We start from the raw sequence: 21,935 nt of genomic DNA, 5'->3' as shown, positions 1-21,935 counted from the left end.
TGGGTGAGAGTGCGTGCGTGACGTTGATTGTGAACCTATGATAGTGAATGCACAAGAGTAAAAGTTAACACGTGAGAGTAAATACGTGACAGTTGTAGTGAATGCGCAAGTGAGAGAGAATGCGTGAGAATAAGAGTGAATTCCTCCGAATGAGATTGCTTGAGAGACAGAGTGTATACGTGGTAGTGGATGCGTGTGAGAGAAGGAGTCAACGCGTGAGCGTGAACGCGTGAGAGTGAATGTATGCGAGTGTGAGCGAATGCGAGCAAATCAGAGTGCATGCCGAAGTCAGAGTGAATTTCCGAGAGTAGGTGTGAATGCGTGAGTGGACGTCTGAGAGTGAGATTGAATACGTGAGCGTGGACGCGTGGGGAGTGTCCAGTCGTCACGAGGCGGCATTGGCAGCGTGCGTCTTGGGGACAGCTAAAAGACGAGGGGAGGCGTGGGGAGTTGGTGGGAGGGGCGGGCGGGCGGGCCTCTATATAAAGTTGAATCTCGTCGCGCAGTTTCGTCCACGCAAAGTCAAATCGTCGCTGTCCTTGCAACGCCGTTTTCTTTCAGCACCATGGAGAGCGGCCGCGTGCTGCTCCTCGCTGCGCTCGGCGCGTCTCTCCTCGTGGTCGCGTGCAGCGCTCAGCTCAGCACCGAGATGAGAGACACCCGCGCCTCCTCTTGGGATATCGCTTCGGTAAAGGACTCAAGCAGCCTCCACGAGAAAGAGTTGGTAAGCTGGCCGAGTAACTCTAGTGTCATAGCGTACACTGGATAGCGATCAACGTAGTCACATATGTTGTTTTCTTAGGAAGATTCTTATTCTGTATTTCAATGCTCGTAAACGCACTGGTAATGTTGTTTTCCCTCTTCCAAGTAAAATAAATGTAACTTCTACCAAACTCAACGGCAGTTATAATTAAGTACATTTGTGATGATCTGCCTGCCAGCAACTAAGCTGTTATTTCAGCCCACTTCGTTGTTATTGAATCAATCCCGTGCACACTACGAAATCAGTAACATTGAAATCCAGATACGATCCAAAAGCTTTATCTGGTTAAAAAAACGTCTCCTGAAGGCGCTTTCCCACATGAAGACGTTGTGTACGTGTTTGTATGGTCGTGTATGCGCAGCCGTTGCGTGTCTTGCAGTCAAGACTAACTGGTAGTGTGCCATCAGAGGTGTGACGCTTTTCACTCCGTCAAAGTGACAACGCAATCGTGCGACCATCATGCCCAAGAAGCGACAGCTGTTGAGTGGTTAGAAGCAAGGAAATCCCTTTGTGAAATATTTTTTGCAATGCGGGATGCCCAAAACGGATTGGATTTGTGGTTAGCAGAATTGACTATTCAAAATCATCATATCGTTATTTTTGACCATTAGTTAATTAAGTATGTACAAATTTAAAAAGTTGCTACAAAAAAAAACAATTCCACCTAAGAATATAATCTGAGTATCTAAGTAATACAGCAAAATGAAATGGAATCCGTCTGGAAATAAAGCTGCGCCATTTAGAACGAAAACTAAATTATTTTAATTTTACCAGGTAAGACTCACTGTGCTATACAGCTCTTTTCAGACGCGACCTGGCCGGAACTCAACGAAGTGGCTGTACATGAGGACATTTATAGCAACCAAATACTCTAAACGCATGTTTTTAAATGTGGAGGGAAAATCCGGAGGACCCAGAGAAAAATCCACGCAACCACGGGGAGAAACACGCAAACTGCACATATACAGGCATCATGATCGGGATCGAACCCACGACCTCCTGCATGCATTCCGCCACCGTTGCGACAAGTTGTGCCTGTTGCATCATGGGTGCTTAAAACGATGCAAGGACTTTATGAGACTGTTTGATAATCTCAACTAGACGGTTGATTTACCGTCGCCTAAGCATTGCGCACACATCTCACGTTCTGTCCTCTTACAGCTGGAGGCTCTGCAGGAGGTCCTCGAGAAACTGCAGAGCAAGAGAATCCCCACCTGGGAGAAGAAATTCGGACAAGTCGCTTTGGTAAGTGGCTTCTTCTCGCACTGCAGCCAGGCGGAGAAAGAAACGTTTAGAGACAAAACACACATTATATACACGACCACATTGAGAAAAAGACGTATAAAGTAGAGAGGACATAAATACACAAGATGATTACGTTGTATGCATGGAATTAAACGCCATGGAACACAGAGCCTTGGATAAAAAGGAGCACATGAAGACACCGTAACACGGAGAGACACCGAGAAAAAAACAAAGCGAAATATCAGAAAAGGTTTTACTCCTTCTGGCAATAAGGTAGGTACATGCATATTACACAAAACACGGTGAGCGAAGGCTCTGCCGGTGTTTCGACCAGAGTGGCGGGGAGCCACGCGCACAGGCGGGGCAGTCATTGTTGCTCACCGCCCAATAATTGCGCCGTTTATCAACGTCCCTTGGTGACTGGCCGTGTGTTGCGCTTAGTGGGGCTGTGTGTGCGGGTTTGCAGTGCGGCGCTGGAGACCAGTGCGCTGTGAGGAAGGGAGCGCGCATCGGCAAGCTCTGCGACTGCCCTCGCAGCTACGCCTGTAACTCGTTCCTGCTCAGGTGCCTGTGAGCAGCGCGAGCAAAGCAGCAACCAGCGCCAGACCAAGATCGCGTCGCCTCTGCACACGCAGCTGAACCGGCGACTCAACTCACCAACTCGCTACTCGCATCCACAACACACCCGGTCGCCCATAGCGTTACATAATAATGATACATAATCTAAGACCCTTTACTCCTTATCACGCTTCTCTAGCATCCACCCAACTCGACCCCTCTCAATTCACGGCACGGATCTTGCCTGCCAAACCTCGGTGCAGTTTTGACAGTTGTCATGTTGATGAATCGTTCTTTATCGATTGTTACACTCATAAAAAAACAATTGTGCGTTTTGGGATCGATTATATATGTATAATTCAAAGTGTATGCATATTACTCGCTATCTTTAGGCTCCTAAAATGGACGAGGTAAAAGACACGAGACACAGATCGTGAACGAGAGGTGTCATCTCTTTGAATAATATACAAAAAAAATCAAACACCGAGGACTGGACCGTGACGGTCAGGCTAGAATCCAAAAAAGTAATGGCTCCCCTCACCCCCCATCCAATAGCTCAAGACCTCGCCAACCCGTGCAAGTGCTGGGAATAGTCACAAGTAACTGAACGTCAATAACGTAGAACGTCTATATTTAATCGTCTCTTTGTTGAACGTTTACCGCGAACATTCTGTATTCGTTATGTAAATAATAAAGTATATTCTGTTCCTTGGTATGCACTCAGCGCGTGTGTTTATGCAGGGACTACGATAACTCATTGAAGAATCCGTTTCCTTATAATCGTCTGTAATTAACGTATTCTTGCTTTCGAGAAAATAAAATATAAGCCACAAGTGTCATTATTAAGCCAGGTGGAGTATTTATTCGCTGATTTGTCGTGGCATAAAATGACTCGTGACATTTGCAGGTAATTTGTGTAATAAGGTAATTTCTATAAAGTAACCACTTTAGTCATGCGCTTTTTTTTCATTGAGGAATGAGCAAAACGACACGAACACTCTCCTGAAGCCCCCTCGTGACGAGCAGACCTCAACATTGGCATTTATCTCCTAAACATATTGCTATACCCAATACGGTCTTCCTTCCGATGTTAGGAAGCCACCGAAACTCTGCACTTTTAAATCTAGTATGAAAACCAATTTCTTTAGAACTGCTTTTTGTGTTCAGTTTGTTGTCCTTTCTCCACACCTCCGATTAACACGGTTGGCTACGTACGGTGCGAACGAAGTGAACATACATACATGAATATAATTTCTATAAGTATATAAATAAATATCATCACAACAATCGCTCCTCTTGTGTGCGTTTCCTCCGTTTGACGTGTCCTGTCAAAGCCCAGTTTTAAACAATGAAAATATCGTTTCTAACAACGTGCAATTCAAATCCATTAACTTATTATTTCCGCATCACTTCATGCAACCACCTGCGTTGAGTCTTTGCGATGTTGTCAGATTTTGTTTAACAGTTCTTTGTTAAAGCTCAGATAAACGTGTATCTATTAAAATGCTATTTTTTTGCCACATTTTTAGCGGAGCAGACAACATAATCATAAAAAAACGTTAGTCACTTAAAATTAAAGATCGTCGCCATTTTTGCAAAATGGCAATAATTTTTTCACAAAATTTCAAATTCTTATGCCTTTTAAGAAAAAAAATGTTTTCTTATTGATCTTAGGTTCTTAATCTATGCTTGTGGTATAAATTGTTAAGTAAAAAAATGATCATTAAAATCCAAGATAGCCTTGTTTTACGGCAAATTTATATTTTATTTTCAAATACAGATAATTATAAATATAGCGATGTCGTTGTGTTTCCACTGATTTATACCCCAGTTTGATCTACAAATCTAGATTCCAACTAGGTGCTGTGCATCTGAGGCCCAAGCTATACTATTTGCATATTCCATGACCAGTCTTTCTTACAGTCTTTTTTCTCCATACTACGGTGTAAAATGCGGTCTTCATACATGGCACAGACAAAGATGAGGTTTGGGATGGAGGTGGCACGTGGAGGACCGGTGGTTGAGTGGTCGAGGAGCAGCGATAGTGGCGTGTAGAGGAAGCTGTACGGAGGAGCCACATTGAGGTGGCGGAGCGACGTCGGGGTACAATTTCAGTCTTCACGGAGGAGCAAACGTGAGTGGTGGAGCGATGTGCCCGTTTTTGACGACATGGTGGTGGGTACGGCACGAGTGGACCGTGGGGGAGCAGCGTGTCTAGTGGGAGCAACATGTTAGAGCGGCACGTACCGCTTGCATGCCTCCAGTGTGTTTGTATATTTGTATCTCTCATTCATCCCCTCTTTCTGCTTATTACAGTTGCTTCACTTCTCTCCTCTCCGTGACTCGACTCCATACGCTTTGTCCCCCCCCCCCCAACTCTTCCTACCGTGGCTTATTTCTGCTCTGCATGCCCATCTCTCTCCCCTCCCGCACATTCACCTCTCTCATCGTCCCTTCCCTACCCTCTGTAAATTTTGTCTCTCTCCTCCCCACAATCAGTCCCTACATTTTGACCCTCCTTCCATAGTCGCCCCACCTATTCCATCTCGCTTCTTCCCTCTCCTCCACGCACCTCATTTTCTCGCTCTTCTTGAAAATATTATTTCATTCCACAACGCTTATTTCTCACTATTCTATATGGTCCTCCTCCTCCTCACCACGTCCTGGTCTTGTTTTTTCTACTATACCCATGCGATATAGACCCACTAGTATTATGTAATCGCAAATCGGTTAGCAAGCTGCTATTCTTGTTCCTTCTACTCAAAAGGCGAAATTAAATATAACCATGGGCCTACACCGTTTTCTTCCTCCCTCTTCTTCATTTCGTGCCTCCGACTTCGCTAAACGTTCGGGCTTGGGCACCCTACATATGAACATCCATGGTCTCTTTAAAAAGTTTAAAATATACAAACTGTGACCGGACATTGTGCCCGCATCACTGAAACTGGGCTCTGGACTAGAAATAACACAACCTCGTAGTAACCTGACAGACCGTCGACATTTATGCAGCGACAACCCTCCTTATTCATACTAAAAATTATATTGGCTTAAACTTTGTTTAGTAAAAAGTCTCCTCCGCGTTTCTGAAATACACTTCAATCCCTCTCTTTATTTCCCTATTAAATAAAAAAACACCACAGCTTACTTGGTCTCATTTTATTTACACTGGTTTGTCAGTTGTGAAATATTAATTCCAAATACATTCCAGTGTATCATATCGAGCAGAAAAGATACTCGTATAATGTATACGCATCAAAAGACGACAATTGAATTTGTGCATTTGTAGCATCTTTACGTATTTGTGCGAGTTACGTGTGCTTAATGTTTACGTAACTGCTTCGGGGGTACAGTCATCATGCAACAGTGATGATGTGCGTCGTGTAGACGAATTACCGCTGGGGGTGGAGCGGGGGTTTGGTGGGAAGGGCTTACTTCGATATAAAGTTGAATCTCATTGCGCATTTTCGTTAAAACTACATCAAATCGTAGCTGTTCATGCACTCGGTATGTTCGCAACGTCCTTTTCTTTCATACCCATGGAGAGCGGCCATGTGCTGCTCCTCGCTGCGCTGGGCGCGTCTCTTCTCATAGTCGCATGCAGCACTTAGGTCAGAACCGAGATCAGAGACAACCGCGCTCACGTGAAGACGTGGTGGTGTGCATGTTTGTATGGTTGCGTGTGCTGGTAACCCCTCCACCTGGAACTTTTTGTACCAAGCACCACGATGGAAACACCCAACTAAGCTCGTGCTGGAGGCCCCAGGGGACATATATTTCTGACGCCCTTTGGCCAAACCCCATTCGCGGAGCCAGATTGAGTCCCCTCTCTCGGGATTCCTCCAGGAACAGGAGAATACAGTATTGCGATTGGCCACGTGGAATGTTCGAACTCTCGTTGTGGACGGGAGGCTGCCATTCCTTTGTCGGGAGATGGACCAGTACGGCCTGGACCTCTGCGGAATACAGGAGGTGCGGTGGACTTGTTCTGGCATCAGTCACCATGAGGGCTGGAGAGTCCTCCACTCGGGGCAAGAAACTGTCAGAGAACAGGAAGTGGCATTGCTGCAAAGCAAAACAATAAAGGGGGTGTGGGCACGCGGAAGTGAGGTATGGGAAGCTGTGAGTCCCATACAGCTGTAGGCTCGCCTCCCCATCAACAAGAGGCTAGGAATGGTGGTGGTGCTTGGTTACACCCCCACCGAAGATACACATCAATGGAGGGATGCAGACAAGGCCGATGAGTCAGACGCATTTTATAACCTGTCCAAGGTGCTAGCTGAAATGGCCCCTGGGGATAGTCATCCTGTTGAGTGACTTTAATGACCAAGCAGGACATGACGTTGAAACCTGGGCTGGAGTGATTGGAAGGCATGGGCCAGATTAGCTCAATAATAAGGTAGGAAGCTGCTAGCCTTCTCTGCAGCCCATGGGCTTTTAATTATCAACATGCTGTTCTGACATCAGCGCATTCACACAGCATTATGGATGCATGCCAAGCAAGAGCATCTGGTGGACTATAATAAGACAAAACAGAGGATGCGGGCCCATGTCCATTGACACCAGGACCGACCGTGGAGATGATCTTCGACCACGTAATTTGAGAGGCTTTCCATGGCTGTACAGGAGGAATTTTCATCTGGTACAGATGCAATCGGATGGCTCCCTATTGGTCAACCATGTTATGTATGTTGATGACCTGGTGATTGCTGCTCACTCAGAGAAAGAGTTGGAGGTGCTGCTGCTGAACCTGGAGTATGTCACTCAGAGGTGGGGCCTTACCATCATCCAGAACAAAACTAAGCACGTGCCTGGGTATTTTGTGCCATCAAACACTCCACCCCCTCAATTCCCCATTGGTGATAGGCAGTTGTGAAAATAGTGAATAGTATTCCATACCTGGGCAGTGTGCTTATGACTAGCTTCGGTTTGACAGCAGAGGTTTCACTCCAAAACAGTCGGGCGGCATTATGTTTTTATCGGCTGCGTAACGCTGTGTGGAAGGTACCTGGTCTGTCGCTCCACACAAAGCTTCGGGTCATCTCGACCACAGCCCTCCCTTCTTTATGCCTGTGAAACGTGGACCTCGCGAATGAAACATCTGCATCGGAACATCAGGGTGGCCTGCCCATCCTGGGATTACTGTAACTCGGCTGCATTGTGTGAGGAGGTGACAAATTCTTGAAAAATCTGGACATTCACATCACTTAACTCCTCTGACGGGCAAGGCTATGTTGGCTAGTTCATGTAGCCCGCATGCCCAGCTATCACATGCCCAATCAGCTACTGTTTGGCCGGATAAAGGGGGCTAAACGGGCAAAACGTGGGCTGGAAAAGAGATGGACTGATGGGATATAGGAGGATATGGGACTGAGTGGGCTTGCCAAAGACTGGTACCAGCGGTGTCACAATCAGCCTCTATGCAGGAGGCTCGTGAAGGACGCTCCTCCAACAATGGAGAGCAGAGGAGTGATGCGCACATCAACTAGCGGAGCGCGGGGCAGATACAAATACAGCAAGTTGGCACAGTTGAAGGCACAGCTTGCTCACCTGCCAGTCATCTCAGTCAGTCAACCCATAGCATTTGAGCCTGTTCCATGAGCTCCTGTCAGCGAGCCTTCAACACTTCACGTGGCTTCAGAGTGCACTTGGTCTGACACAAGTGCCGTGGTGACATCAGTGCCACTTATATAGTGGCGAATGGTGGCTGGTGTTTTCTGCGGGCATTTCGTGTCTTGTAGTCACGACTAATGGGAAGTGTGCGAGGAGAGGTTTGACGCTTTTCACACCCATCAATGTGAAGACGCTATAGTGCGACCATCATGGCCAGATATGTTGTTGATCTGTTTAAAAGCAAGGCAATCATATTCCTTCGTGAAGGATTTTTGCAATAGGGGACGCCCAAAACAGATTGCATTTGTGGTGAGAATTGGCTGTTCAGAATTCATACTTTAGTAATATTTTACCATGAGTTCATTTAAATGTGCGTAATTTATATTTTTCTACATATCAAAATCCAATTTATAATATAATATACGTCTCTGATGGTAAAAAATATATATAATCTGTAAAGTAAGGTGTGTCTGTTGCATCATTCGTACTAGTAACGAATTGGCATGTTCTGTTTACGTGACAAACCTTACTAATTGGCTGTGTCGAGTGGTGGTGGGTTTAACGACACTTATATATGTGTATTGACTGTGCTTGTCACTGTATGGTGCTTACGAAGCCACGGCGGGTAATGTGTTGTCATTATGGGCAGCCTGGCGGAGTTTGGGTGAGCACTGGTTAGCGTGGAGGCACCGTGAGCAGTGTGCGGTGCGGGCTCCTGGTGAGGGAGCGAGGGGTACCTTGGGGCATGATACGCTGGTTGACCTGCCGTTACATGACCGGATGATATTGGAGGGGGGCCACCGGTGGAAGGGGGCCGTGGGGCGGCCACGTGGTCCAAAGGAGCTCTCGGGAACCTTTGAGAAGGAGCTCGAGAGACCTGGAAGGTGGGCGGGGCGGAGGGCGGAGCCAGCCCCAGCCCGGGGGCATATAACCAGGGCCCCGTGAGGAGCTCGAGGTTCTTCGTGTGCTGGTGTTACGAAGATCCACGTCGGGGAGAAGAAGCCTCTAGCCACGCGGTCCGGGACCTCGTTAGTGGTCCGGACCGGGATAGCGAATCGTGTCTAGTTCTGAGTGTAGATCGTGTTATGTTACGTACTGTTGTGTAAATATTGTTGCTTATAAGATAACGTTTGCGACTCAGTTGGACTCATTACATATTTACACGATCTAACCCAAAAAAAAACCTGTATTATGAATGCAAGGACTGTTGCGAGCCGCTCCTTCTCCTCCCTCCCTCCCCCCATGCTCCCCTCCCTCGGTTCTGCGATGTGTGTTTCGGGAAGGGGGAGGTGGCTCATGGGCAGGACAGAGAGACTAACAGGAGAGGGAGGAGCCCCCAGAGAGTGACAGGAGGGGAGGAGTGGCAGGAGAGAGGGACGGGGTTGGGCATAATGGTGTTGACCGCGTGGCCGCCTTCATCGACGCTGGCTGCGAGAGAGAGAGAGGAGCTGCGGCCTGACACCACGTGAACGCCCGACCTGAAAAAAACAATTGCGCAAGGTGCCATCTCCTGCAGAGCTGGAGAGAAGACGATCCACGCTGCCAAGTCTGAGCCTGGAGGAGTTGGGAAGTGATGGACCGGAGTGTAGAGATTTTAGTCATACTTAGGGGGGATGTTTTGAAATATTTTGGAGAGAGAGATGGACACAGGAGCAGGTTTAAATATCTGTATTGTATAATGCACGTGTGAACATCGGACCATAACCCATATATCCTTTTCAGAGGTTATTAGATAGATCAGGGCAGAGTTATTTTACGTTCATGATAATTTAGGCTTCAGGTAAAGTGGTTAACTGGTTAGGGTGTTTTCCAAATTTCAACAGGTGTGACTTTGGTGATATATACGTGAATGTTCATTTTAAATGTAGAGTACTGACTCATTGTGATCAAATTTAATATTTCAGTTTTCAAAGGAGAAACGTTATTCACAGGTAGTTTTAGAGACCTTCAGGCAGAGCGAGTCCGTGAGAATAATTATTTACAGGTTGTTACAGAGTCCTTAAAGGCAGACAGAGAGAGTCCTAGAGTCCTGAACTGAGTTTCCAGGTAGAATGTTTGATATTGGAAGTGTATGAGCAGGTGCAGCGTTAAAGGCAGAGTGATATTTGGGCCACTCCCGGCCACCGTGGTGTTTGGGTGGATGGTGGCCGTGCCCCCGCCTCCACCATGCACCTTGAAAGAGGGCGGGGAGTTCAGGACGATGAACCTCCCAGGCCACCACCTTTCTACAACGTGAAACCAGTGGGAATTCAACGTCGACAATACCACCGCGAGTGGAGGCTGCCAGTCTTCCGGGCAAGCACAGTTTCTGCATTCTGACATCTGTGAGCGTTTTACATCAACAGTGCCGCCGAGTACGAAGGCTACTATTACCCCAGGCATTCACCCTGCTGCAACTAGTGACGAGGCGTGTCTTCACTGCATTAGAGCCCAGGGCTCTGAGGTTGCAAGCTGCTCCCAGGTCTAGCTCAGGGGTCTGAGGCGGCACGTGTGTCAGAACCCATGTGTCTGGTCTGACTGCGGCTGTATAAGCTGCTCCGGCACGAGGCTCGGCACGAGTTTCCAGAGCAGGGCCGGATTAAGGTTCTTGTAGGCCCTAGGCACTCCTATTTCGTAAGCCTTCAGTGATAACTTTCTACCATTGGTACTCCTGCTGTCCATGTTACTCCCGCCACACTTTCACTCGCTTGTTTCACGCACACTTCGTCCAGCTGCTGGACAGATGTCGTTACTGATACGTTCATTATTTAGTCTGTGCCCAAATGTAATGGGAACTGTGTGTCGCAGATAAGCAGATTTAATTTGAAATTATTGAAAAAAAACAAGGTAAGCCTAAAAATATAAGTGAAAATGTCTTCAACTATTTTCACCATGATAAACATATCGGATGATGCAGCTTTAACAGGATGCCGTTCATTTCCATCAAAAACATTCAATGTTCTGAGAGGATGACTACATAGCGAGCGCCATATTGCTTTACTTTCGTTTAAGCTTAAATATTTGTTAAACTTATTTTAGGTGTAATATGCCTCACAACGAGTCTACGACTTGTTACCACTGCAAATAAATTGCAGCGATCAGCAAACAAATTAAGTGGCAAAAGAATGAACAAAAAAGATTACGTTTTTATTCTAAAATATTAAATTTTGGCAAAATTACTGCATAGAAAAATCAGTTGGTATATTCCCCCAGTTTATCTTATAATTTCAGGAGTGGCAGGGACTAAGGGCGACTTGGCTGCTATTTTAGGCGAAATTTGAAAAACATTTAGCGCCTTAATCCTTATGTAATGTAGCTCTCAGAGACACCGTCTTGTTCTTTATGTATATTTATTATGAATAAAGTCCGTTGACAACTTAACGAGTGAGTGACTAGATACACTTGGGTAATTTAGACGAGTCTATTCTGAGACAACGTAACGCTAGCCTGAAGGCAACTCGAAGACGATGGAAAAGACCCGTTCCAAGGCGGCGACGCCGATTCCCCACACCGACAGCCCCCAGGTCCGGTTCGCGCCGGCTCTGATCCCTCGCATGACCCGGCCACGCCCCTATTCCAGAACTCTCGCTCACCGCACCTGGCCCTGTCAATCTCCGCCCTTATTACACTTTGCGGCCGTTGGGTCCCGTGCTTCCCCTCACGTGACCTTGTCAACGCTCGTCCCATCCATCATCATTAGCACGTTAATTAGTAACCATGGTCCCAGGGAGCCATACTGTCACTCTATAACCCCGTACTGTCTTTACACTTAGGTCTATACTTAATAGAATTTTAGTAGCATTGCACTTTTCCTTTGTAGTCTCTATCTTATATTCCTGTGTGGTCTAGCTATTCAGAATTGTTATTGGCTTCTTTCTTCGTGTATTTCTTATTTCAACTCATTTCCTCATATGTAATTTCTTACACTGAAATTTTGCAAAAAATGATAATTTATGTTTTTTCGGTCATCCCACCTTCCCCAGTATGTCAGATGGATATAAAAGAACGCATAAGTCAGGACATGAGAAGAGGAAGAAACTAGAAAAAAGGATTAAGCATTGAAAGAGATCAATGGGTCTATTCTGAAGTTTATGAACAAGGATTTGAAGAGTGATCGTGCAAATCCTCCAATGGAATCATCACCATTAATGATACAGTTGAGTCATGATAATAGTGAACCTTGTGAAAATGTTGTCCTTGAAGCAGAATTTCATTTGCACAAAGAGGGTAGATCAAATGAAGAACAGGCTAATACCCATTTGAAAGCAAATGACGTGGTGGAAAAAAGCACAGACTCCAAAGCGAACACCAGATGCTGACTTTACTAGTAGATCTCCCAGTGATCCTGCAGTTTCCTTGTAGATAGATCACAGTCCACAGAAAACATTATTGTGCGGGCCAATGGTTGCTACATATCCAGCAGATATTAAAAAATATAACTCACTGATTAATTCCTGTTGTTCCTGCATTTGTATGCAGATAATTCTTCTTTCTGCCTCTTAATGACTGCAACTACGGCCATTCAATATTTGTGGTGTAACCTTTTTCTTTGTCAAAGCCCAGGTAAATGTACTTATTAAAACGTGTTTAGCCAAAGTGTTATCCGTGTAGTAGATTATTAAATAATAAAGTTTGCCACCTAAATTGATAGATTTTTCCAAGATGGTTTCTATATTCTTGTGATATAAATCTCCAATAAAAACATGATCAACAAAAACCAAGATAGCTCATATTTTATGGCAAAAAAGTCATTTAAAAAACCAACAGCCACATCGTGTTTATATTTATACCCCAGGGTTCGACAAAAGTAAATATATTCCAGGTAGTCCTCGCATGATCAGCTTAGTGCTGTGGATCTGAGGCCCAATCTATTTTAATTTTCCATGACCCTTCTTTCTTACAGCCACATTTCTGCACAGCCAGCCAGCCATGCACAGCCACCTACAACCACGAACTGCCAGCCAGCCCATGAAGAAATCTGGAAATTCCACGAGAAAATAATTCCATTGTACCTTAGGATAGAGGCACAGTAATATCACATTTAACTGGATGTATTTCATTTTAGAAACGTTTCAATTACAATGTGATGTGACACGGAGTGTATCTGTGAGATAAAGCAAATGGCTGTTGACCCTCACCAAGGCAAACCAAAGAGTTCAGTGTTGGTCTATTTGCAGCTTTTCCTCAGATGAATTCTATTTAAGTTGTGGGTATTCCTTCATATGGCTGATGTAGATGCAGATCAACAACTATAATTTCACCTATAGGTGGTCAGACCAGACAACTGTGTCAGCAGCAGTGAGAGTGTATCGCTGTGATGTCTTCTTCGTATTTGTGGATTGGGCATTGCATCGTTTTATGTTGTGTGGTCTGTGCTGGATGACCACAGTCGCACAGTGGAGAGTTTTTAATTTTCGATTTGTGCATCATCTGCCATGGTTTGTGTGGATGTGGTTTAGGGTGGACTATGAGTCTCGAAGAAGATCAAAACCAGGGATCTTCTGTGTTGGGTCTTTCACAAGGTGCGAGCTCTTTTGAACTCCATTCAACTTTCCAAGCATCACCATGATTGACATTGCATTGTTTAAGATTAAGCGTATGGGTCCAACAGGGCGGCGTGACTTCAAGCGATGACGAAGGACGTTATTGAGGTCCTGATTAATGGGAAGGGGACTTTTGCTATATTCGTGGGACTTCCCGGAGGGTTGTTAGCATTGCAGCGGAAGGGTGGGGGAGACAGGTGTATGACAGCACGGGCAGCCAGGGGGTTGGGGTCTCAATATTAACTAAAATTTATAAATTGTTGTTTCGCTTATGCAACTAGTTTTGGAAAAGGACCCTTTTTCAAAGAAGCAAACACACATCAAATGCTGCACCTTATTTTTAATGGGTTTATAGTTTTAGTACAATATTTTTTTTATTTTGTAACATAGTATAATTAACTTCACATTTTGGATTGTGGGGCAACTCATATTCCGCATCATGGTAATTGCACTTCACGAGTTCTTAGCGCCTCTATTAACAGTGCAGCCTGTTGATAGTGACGTAAGGAGTAAAGCTGGATAGACTAAGACTTTATTCACAAGTTCAATAAATTGAGGAAATATCTTAACCAATTCAAAGTGGGTTTGATTAATTCTTTACCATAATTTATTTTAAAAAAAACATGATATTAATTTTGTAAATGTTTTATTCCAAATTACCGATAATTCGCATCAGAGTATGTCCATATGTATGTGTTTGCGGGGTCTCCTATACACAACATAATCTATATTAAAAGGACTTGAAGCCTTCTTAAATAACGGACACTCAATATGCAACAAGGAGTTTATACCCAGTATAATATATATTATATAAACACAATACCTAGGTATTCCCCGCTATAGATTTCCACATTGTGTTGTTTCACATATACATTGCTGATTAATTCGGGAACATATTTTCTTATAAGTTTAATATTTTCCACATGCCTTTCTTTTAAAACAATGCAAAAATAGAAGTAATTTCGGGTTAAGGAGCATTTCCCAGGAACGCATACCTTATGTATAGCGGGGGATGCCTGTATATGATATACTCTATATATTAACTTACTCACGTCAGGTTATAAGGAAATAATTGACAGTGTGTTAAGAATTCCTTTTCAACTTTAAACTCCCCAAGTGGAGATGCAGCATAATCTAGTCCATTTAGTATAACAGTTGATAGAAATGTAATAAAACACAATTGCATTGTATGGCACCAAAAGGAAACATTGCTAGTGGATTATACAGATTTTAATCTGATTGTGAAATGTTGGAAGTATCAAGAAATGATATTTAAACTGTCTTGTAAAAGCTACACACAAATCAACACGTCTAATGATGTGCTAGGTTTACACGCATAGACAATTCTGAGCACGTGTGTTTATGTTCATTACATGCGGAAAACCCCAAAGTGCGTTTGTTTAGTCGGAGCATTGAGGGTGGCACTCAGGCTAAGTCCAAGCACAATGCGTGTGTCAGCCGGGTCAATGACACCATCATCCCACAACCTGGAAGGAAACAAGTTATAAAAATAACATTAGATAACTTAAATCACAATAAGCAGCAGCAACAGTTTCATATGAAAGTCCTTGGTGACACAGCGTGCCATGTCAGGTTACAGAGCCAGAACTGAGTGAGTAAACGATTACAGGTGACGTTCATTTCTTTTTGTGTACTATGTTTTTTTATAAGGTCAAATCTCAGGTGCATAAAACACACCAAAACATGTATTTGTACATACTTTGTATTTACCCAGCTATGAAGAATGAGAGATGGGGTGAAAGACAGTTAACTACTTATCTCCATATCAAAACTGGTTATCTACAAAGAGACAATAGATGGTATTCATAGATGCCATTCTCACCGTATGGCTACATATGGTGCGAAAGAAGTTCAACATACATATGTACAAAAGTAGAACCGAAAGTTTCAGAGGTTCCAGTGGTAAAAACTTGGCCAAGTGAAGTGTCTGGAAAAAAGTTCGCCATGCCAACTTTAGAAAATTCATGATCAATTTGAATTGCCATTCTGCTGAGAAAAATAGGTGAAGTTCACCTTCACCCTACTGATGGTAGCGAATCCTGAGGCAGGGGCATAGTGTGCAGTGATTCCACGAGAATATAATGCAAGTGTGTCATTTCCACCATGCTCAAGACCAACCAATTTGGCTGTATAACAGACAAACACATACTCATGGTTCTTTGGGTAAAGTCATGTAGGTATAAAATAAAATAAAAATACCTACGTGACTTTACCAAAAGAACCAAAGAGTATGGACTCCTGCAGTCACGAAAGCTTCAAATCAAGACAAACACATGTTTATATCTATGTGTCTCGTGAGGCTGTTCTGTACTTTGTTGAACTGCTTACACAAAGCTATTAAGGTTTCCACTGGCTCCCATTACAACTCTAGCTCCAAAGCCAACAAGATTTTACATGAACTCGCTCAAGTTTACATATTTCCTCACATCTTGCTCTGTTCCCCTCCGTGTGCACTCTATTCCAGAAACCAAGGCATCATGGCAAAAGTCCTGGTCAAAGGGGTTGTAATTATTAACCCCCCTGTTGGTTCAGTAAATTGTCAGAATTCATAGCCCCGATTTGATTTAAGAATCAATTGCAAATGTTTTGCTGTCTTGACCATAGTTTTTCTATATTTTTTTGTCATGTTTGTAATCGTCAAGCGCTAAGAACCGATAGAAAAATTGATGCATCATTACAACCCTACCAGTTTGCCGGCATTTTAAGGGAACTACGACCCAATATCGTAAAGAGAATGCCCTTGCCTGTACGATCGGCAATTAACCCGCATTAATTCAAGCAAGTCTGACTGCTGATGAGACAATGAATATTGAAAGCAGTCCAGAGTTTGCTTATCTTGAAACATTGCTGTGAAATTATGCACTCTAAAAAATATTTTTACTTTTTATTCAGAGATACGAAAGTTTGCCTGTAAGATGAGCAGTTCACCAGCATTGATTCAAGCAATTCATAGTTTAACACAAGATCCGGGTCTGGTTCAATACAGTACACAAAATCCGTGACCTGATCCCATCCGTGAAGGATGTCATTCCTGACTTACAGTACCTCGGGGTTTACAAATTGAGCTGCACTTGTGGTGATTGCTATATCGGGGAGACGAAGCGACATGTCTCTGACCGAATTCGCGAGCACAAATCAGATTTGAAACACGGCAGAACGAATTCTTCCGCCGTAGCTGACCACTTTTACAACGCTGTGGGTGATCACGATATAGTGTTCTCCGATACCAAGGTCCTTTGCAAACCCATAGGTTATCATCAGAGATTTGTCCACGAGGCAATTCAGATTTACAAACACAGACACAATTTCAACCGAGAAGATGGTTTCAAATTAAGCAATCATTGGAAAGATGTTCTAAATCATACCAAACATTAAACTCATTTTCAATGGTACAGTATATTTATCCAAGTAGTGACATACCAAACTTTCACAGCAGCTTATTTCCCTTCAAAACAACGTTTGTAAACTCCCCTCCCCCTCCCCGTGCCGGTCCGTCACGTTGCTGCACGGTCATTCCCTCGCACACCATCATTTGTACATTTGTAAATTCCCCCCCCCACCCCCGCGTCAGGTGCTCCATGAGCATTTTATGCTAATTCCTTTGTCAAAGCGTTTGGTTTCCTCCCACACAGCTTCAAGGACGCGACCTGGCTTGACTCTCTTCATTCCAACGCTGTCTTCGTGACAGCACGGTCCCTTCACCTGATGAAGGCCACTTGTGTTGTGGCCGAAACTTCGTGATTTTTGTCGTTTTATTTTTTACCTACGTGACTTCACCGAATAGAACCAAAGAGTAATTCATAGTCTAGTTTTAGTTTAGGCAAGCTTGACTGCGCTGACGACACACAAAGTCGAAAGTGGTCCAGAGTTTTCTTGTCTTGAATGCTGCTTAAATTACGCAATGTATGTGAAGGAGACAGCTTATTAATTTTGCATTTGAAGGAAGGTCAATACTTTTTTGCCATCAGTGCTGTCTGGAGAGCATTTCTCCTGGACAGCCACATTGCTAAATCCCTATCCATGCTCAAGTCCAGATGCAGAACCTTCTCCTCTGCCTGTCTCTCTCATCATATTCTTACTGCACATAACTCTCTTATGTCTGCCCTGTTCCCTACTCCCTGCCAAATTTCTCAAACCAACAAAACCTCTCTTCATAATGTGCGTCTTCCACTTGTTCGGCATCTTGCAATCTGGCACTGTATGCTTGAGGATTTTTTTGCAGTTTTATGGCAGTACGTACATTGCTAAAATGAGTGTTTCCACAATATTTGCCATAATTAATATGAATTGCATTTACTAGTGACGACGGCTTGCGTTGCGATCGAAACGTCGTTGTTTTCTGTTATTTTTGTTATTATTTTCTTTGAACCTATCTACGTGACTTTACCGAAAGACACAAGAATGCAAAATAACCAGTCCCCCCATCTGCTATTGCTTGACAGCACCACTAGGATGTAGGGGGGGGGGGGGTAACAACAAATGACTTGAGAAGCCACATATATCCTCTGACAGTGTTGTGACATATGGCAAGTTCAGGCCACCATGGAAATAAGCTTACGCAGCCCCCAACCAATGGTCCAAAAGTCCTCAATTGTATCACGGGCGGATGTTAGGATGATTCTTGAAACTTTTCAGCAGCATATCTCCAGGTACTGGCTTCAACGGGTGTTCCTTTTCAGGAAAACTGGTGCCATCAACAGTGCCATTCTGCAGACAAGCGATATGGCTGTCCACTACAGAGACTCCGCAAACCTCACAAGTGCTTTGCTATCACGTTAAGCTTTCTGCAAACACAAGCCAACATGTGCTGCCTGCTGGTATGCCACTGAGCTCCCTCTTTGGTTTCAGTGTACATTCCCTCAGTTGTATTGATTTTCTTGCAGAGCATTTCGCCTGTAATTTCCTGCAGAAAGCTTAGGCTTTGGTAAAGCGTGGACGGCTCTGAAATATGTAACGTGGCTGTCCAGACACAATAATCCAAGGCCGCGATATATCTGCACAGTTATCGCATCAACATGCTCGTGAAATACCACTAATACCACTAAACAGTGTCAATACTTGATTCACATTTTCTTAATCCATACTTGACTCAATATTTTTGTTTTGGAACTATATAACCAAATGACTTGCATTAATTTGCACTTAGGTATTCGGATTTAATTCTGGTTCAATGAATGCACCAGTGACACCACCTGTCCATGATGATGCCGTGCTCACTCATAACTGCATCTCAGTGCACCCATGGTGATATAATAGAGCACCTGTCGTGAATCCCTTGAACCTGGCAACAATACAATTATGCCACATGGTGTTGTTATCTCGCAAGATGACATCTTGAGTACATCAATACCGTAATACTGCAACAGTTACATACTTAATTTGTGAAAGTCTGTTTTTTTTTTTAACTTTCTCTATGTAATCCATGTGCAAATGGCAATGTAACATAAATAAAAATGTTGCCATTTGTTTAAGTTGTGAATACGTTAAAAGTATTATTAAACTGAATTTTACACGTAGGCCTCCGTGACCAATATTATGATTCAGAATTAATTACTTATATACAATGTATCATACACCCTCCTCCACCCTGCTGACAAATGGCCAATCCACATTTGTAATATGTGGATTATAATAATACATTCATATATTTAAAATATTCACATTTAGACCCAACCAGTACACTGGAACAACAGCAATCCTTAGCAAAACACGATTTTAGTACTTCTGTTAATTATGGTTTTCATACAGTTGTCAATGAAACGCTCCGATCATATACATTAGAGTACAATTCCTGTGGCCGGCACTCAGTGAAGTTAGCTAATGCATAAAATGTTGCATTTAATATTAATTTAATTCATACTAATAGATGGCGGTTCCCCCCCCACCTCACACCTCCCCTATAGGAGAGGGGGCCAGGGAACGGAGCCTACCCCATGGGACCACACGCCACCATTCCCTCAGTGACTGATTAACCAAGCCCACTGCTGGGGTGGGGGTAATGAAATTATATCAGCGAGTTATGAAACTGGGTCCAAAATTTTTTCACACGAGTCAATTCCATGTAACTACCTGGACCACTGAGGGAATGGTGGGCACGATGTGGACCGTGTCGATGACCACTTATTAAATTAGATTTAACAATCGCACTAAAATCTTGTTATTTCATACAGTTAGTCACTGATACGCTCCAAACACCTTTGCGTCAGTGGGAAGTGACCCACAATATGGTATTCTGGATAATGCATTGTAAGTAGCTAGATGTATTTGTATGAGGCAGGGTGCCAGCCTGTCTCAAGCAGAGAGCTTTTGAGACTACCTCCAAAGTGAGCATAGAAGCAATTATTGCCAGAGACAAAAAAATAAATGGCACCCTGCTGCTCAGGAAGTGACCCATGGAAAAGAGAAAATGAGGGAAAAAAACATGCCTCTTGACTACAGAACTGTGTAAATTACCGTAATCATAATAAAGGACGTGGTGTTTTATTAATTAAAACCGCCACATATGAATATTACAAGTTTTATGATAGATGACATGTACCACCCTGGGGTCAAAAGGTTTTAAATATAGCTATTTACATGCTTCAATAACAATCACTGTTATCAATGTACAATTATCGTAGGCCTGAGTCATGTGAAATGAAATTCATAATTAAATGCAATTCATGCATTTTTAAAATAACTAATCAATACATAATTAGTCATTCATACATACATTCCATTCATGAACACAACATATTGAAGGCATCATGCCCTTTAACACATTAACTTTCACGATATTTCTTTAATTATTATTTTGTTATAATTTTAATTCATTTTATTTCAAAGATTGCTAAATTATAGGTTAAGAGTGATAGAGTACAGATCGAAGACACATATATAGACATCTATAGATGCATCTCTGTGCTAACTCTCTCTGCTTAGATGTCTATATATGTGTCTGCGATCTGTACTCTATCACCCTTAACCTATAATTTAGCAATCTTTGAAATAATATAATCAGCCAGATCATGCGTTAATTGTGTTTTGACCGACCCTCTGTGTTGCATTACATTGTTTCCAATTTTTACTAAATCTTGTTCGATTTGATGTGCTTCTCCATCTCTCTTTGTCTCCCCTACATGCTAAGGCCTCGGCACAGAGACCCTATCTCTCTGTGCTCCATACGTTGTGTCTCTTTGTGTCTCTGTGTTAACTCCCTCTACTTAGGTGTCTGTATATATATATCTGCAGTTCTGTGTTTCCTCTCTCTCTTAAATTTAGCTCTTCTATGCCTGATGATGATTGCTTGCGTTGCAATCGAAACGTCGTATGCTATTATGTAATTTTATTATTTCTTATTTCTACGTGACTTTACCGAAAAAAACAAAGAGTATGCTGAACTTCCTTTGCACTTATTACCTTTAACGTTAAGCTCGTAAAAGTTCCTGTTAGCATCAAGTAGGGAACTTCTTAACACTGAGAACATGGTGGTGGGTCGTCATGTGGATCAGCTCCATTCCTCGGGCCAACGTTCCTCCTTCGTATGGGAACGAAAACGAGGATTTATCTCGCACCTTTTGTTCAGTAATATCAAGCAGTCTCTGTGAGAGAGCTTGCAAAGAAGGACCATTAATTTTATCCCGGGATAGAACCCACTCGGAGGCTTCCTGAGACCCCCATATCGATCTCTCATCTTCCCAGTCCTCCCATTGAGCTTGATCCTTGTGTAGTGACATCGGGGATGTCATTGTTTGGTGCCAGCCCAGAAGGGCCGCGCCATTTGACGTTCCTACATCGCGGACAGCACCGTGTGGGTGGCTGTGTGTAGCGGGGCTTGGTGAGCACTGGGATAGTGTGGGCACCATGCACAGCGTGTGGTAGAGGCTCCCACGAGGAGTGGGTGAGTGTCAGCCCAGGGGCAGGGTTGCCCCGGGCCATGGCACTCTGGTTGACCCCGTAGACACGTGATTCGGAGTGTCCACACAGGGGCCCCAGGTGGGGGGCTAGTTGGTGATCACGTATCCGGGGAGAGCTCTTGAGAAGGATTGAGAGGGAACGAGAATGCTCGAGAAGGTGGGCGGGGCCGAGGGCGGAGCGGCCCTGACCGTAGGGGGATATAAGGCGGGTCCCCGAGAGGGACCGGGGTCTCTTCGTTCTACAAGCCGGAAGTTCTGCGTCTCAAGCTGGAAGCTCTTTGTCCCACGACGAACCACGTGGTCGGAGACCCGAGTGAGGGT

The 21,935-nt window shown here is 43.9% G+C and overlaps 2 protein-coding genes across 2 annotated transcripts in view; one reads left to right on the top strand and one right to left on the bottom strand.

Moving 5' to 3' along the window:
* The first annotated feature begins 492 nt into the window (after positions 1–492).
* On the top strand, positions 493–3,279 carry CARTPT (CART prepropeptide). The gene is made up of 3 exons (XM_032962568.2): positions 493–724; positions 1,925–2,008; positions 2,475–3,279. Exons 1-3 carry the CDS (start codon positions 566–568, stop codon positions 2,580–2,582), a joined length of 351 nt encoding a protein of 116 aa, XP_032818459.1. The 5' UTR covers positions 493–565; the 3' UTR covers positions 2,583–3,279.
* A 10,744-nt stretch (positions 3,280–14,023) lies between these two features.
* The window catches only part of MCCC2 (methylcrotonyl-CoA carboxylase subunit 2), a 109,263-nt gene continuing 101,351 nt past the window's right edge, over positions 14,024–21,935 (bottom strand). The window contains exon 17 of the mRNA XM_032962451.2: positions 14,024–15,185. Coding sequence (XP_032818342.1) covers positions 15,068–15,185 — 118 coding nt within the window. The 3' untranslated portion in view covers positions 14,024–15,067. The remainder of the gene's footprint in view (positions 15,186–21,935) is intronic.

Source organism: Petromyzon marinus, chromosome 1 (assembly GCF_048934315.1).
Source record: "Petromyzon marinus isolate PM22_M1 ecotype Great Lakes invasive population chromosome 1, UKy_Petmar_22M1.pri1.0, whole genome shotgun sequence".
Classification (NCBI taxonomy): Eukaryota; Metazoa; Chordata; class Hyperoartia; order Petromyzontiformes; family Petromyzontidae; genus Petromyzon; species Petromyzon marinus.
The sequence above is the reverse complement of the archived record's forward strand: the minus strand, read 5'-3'. Positions and strand labels throughout refer to the sequence as shown.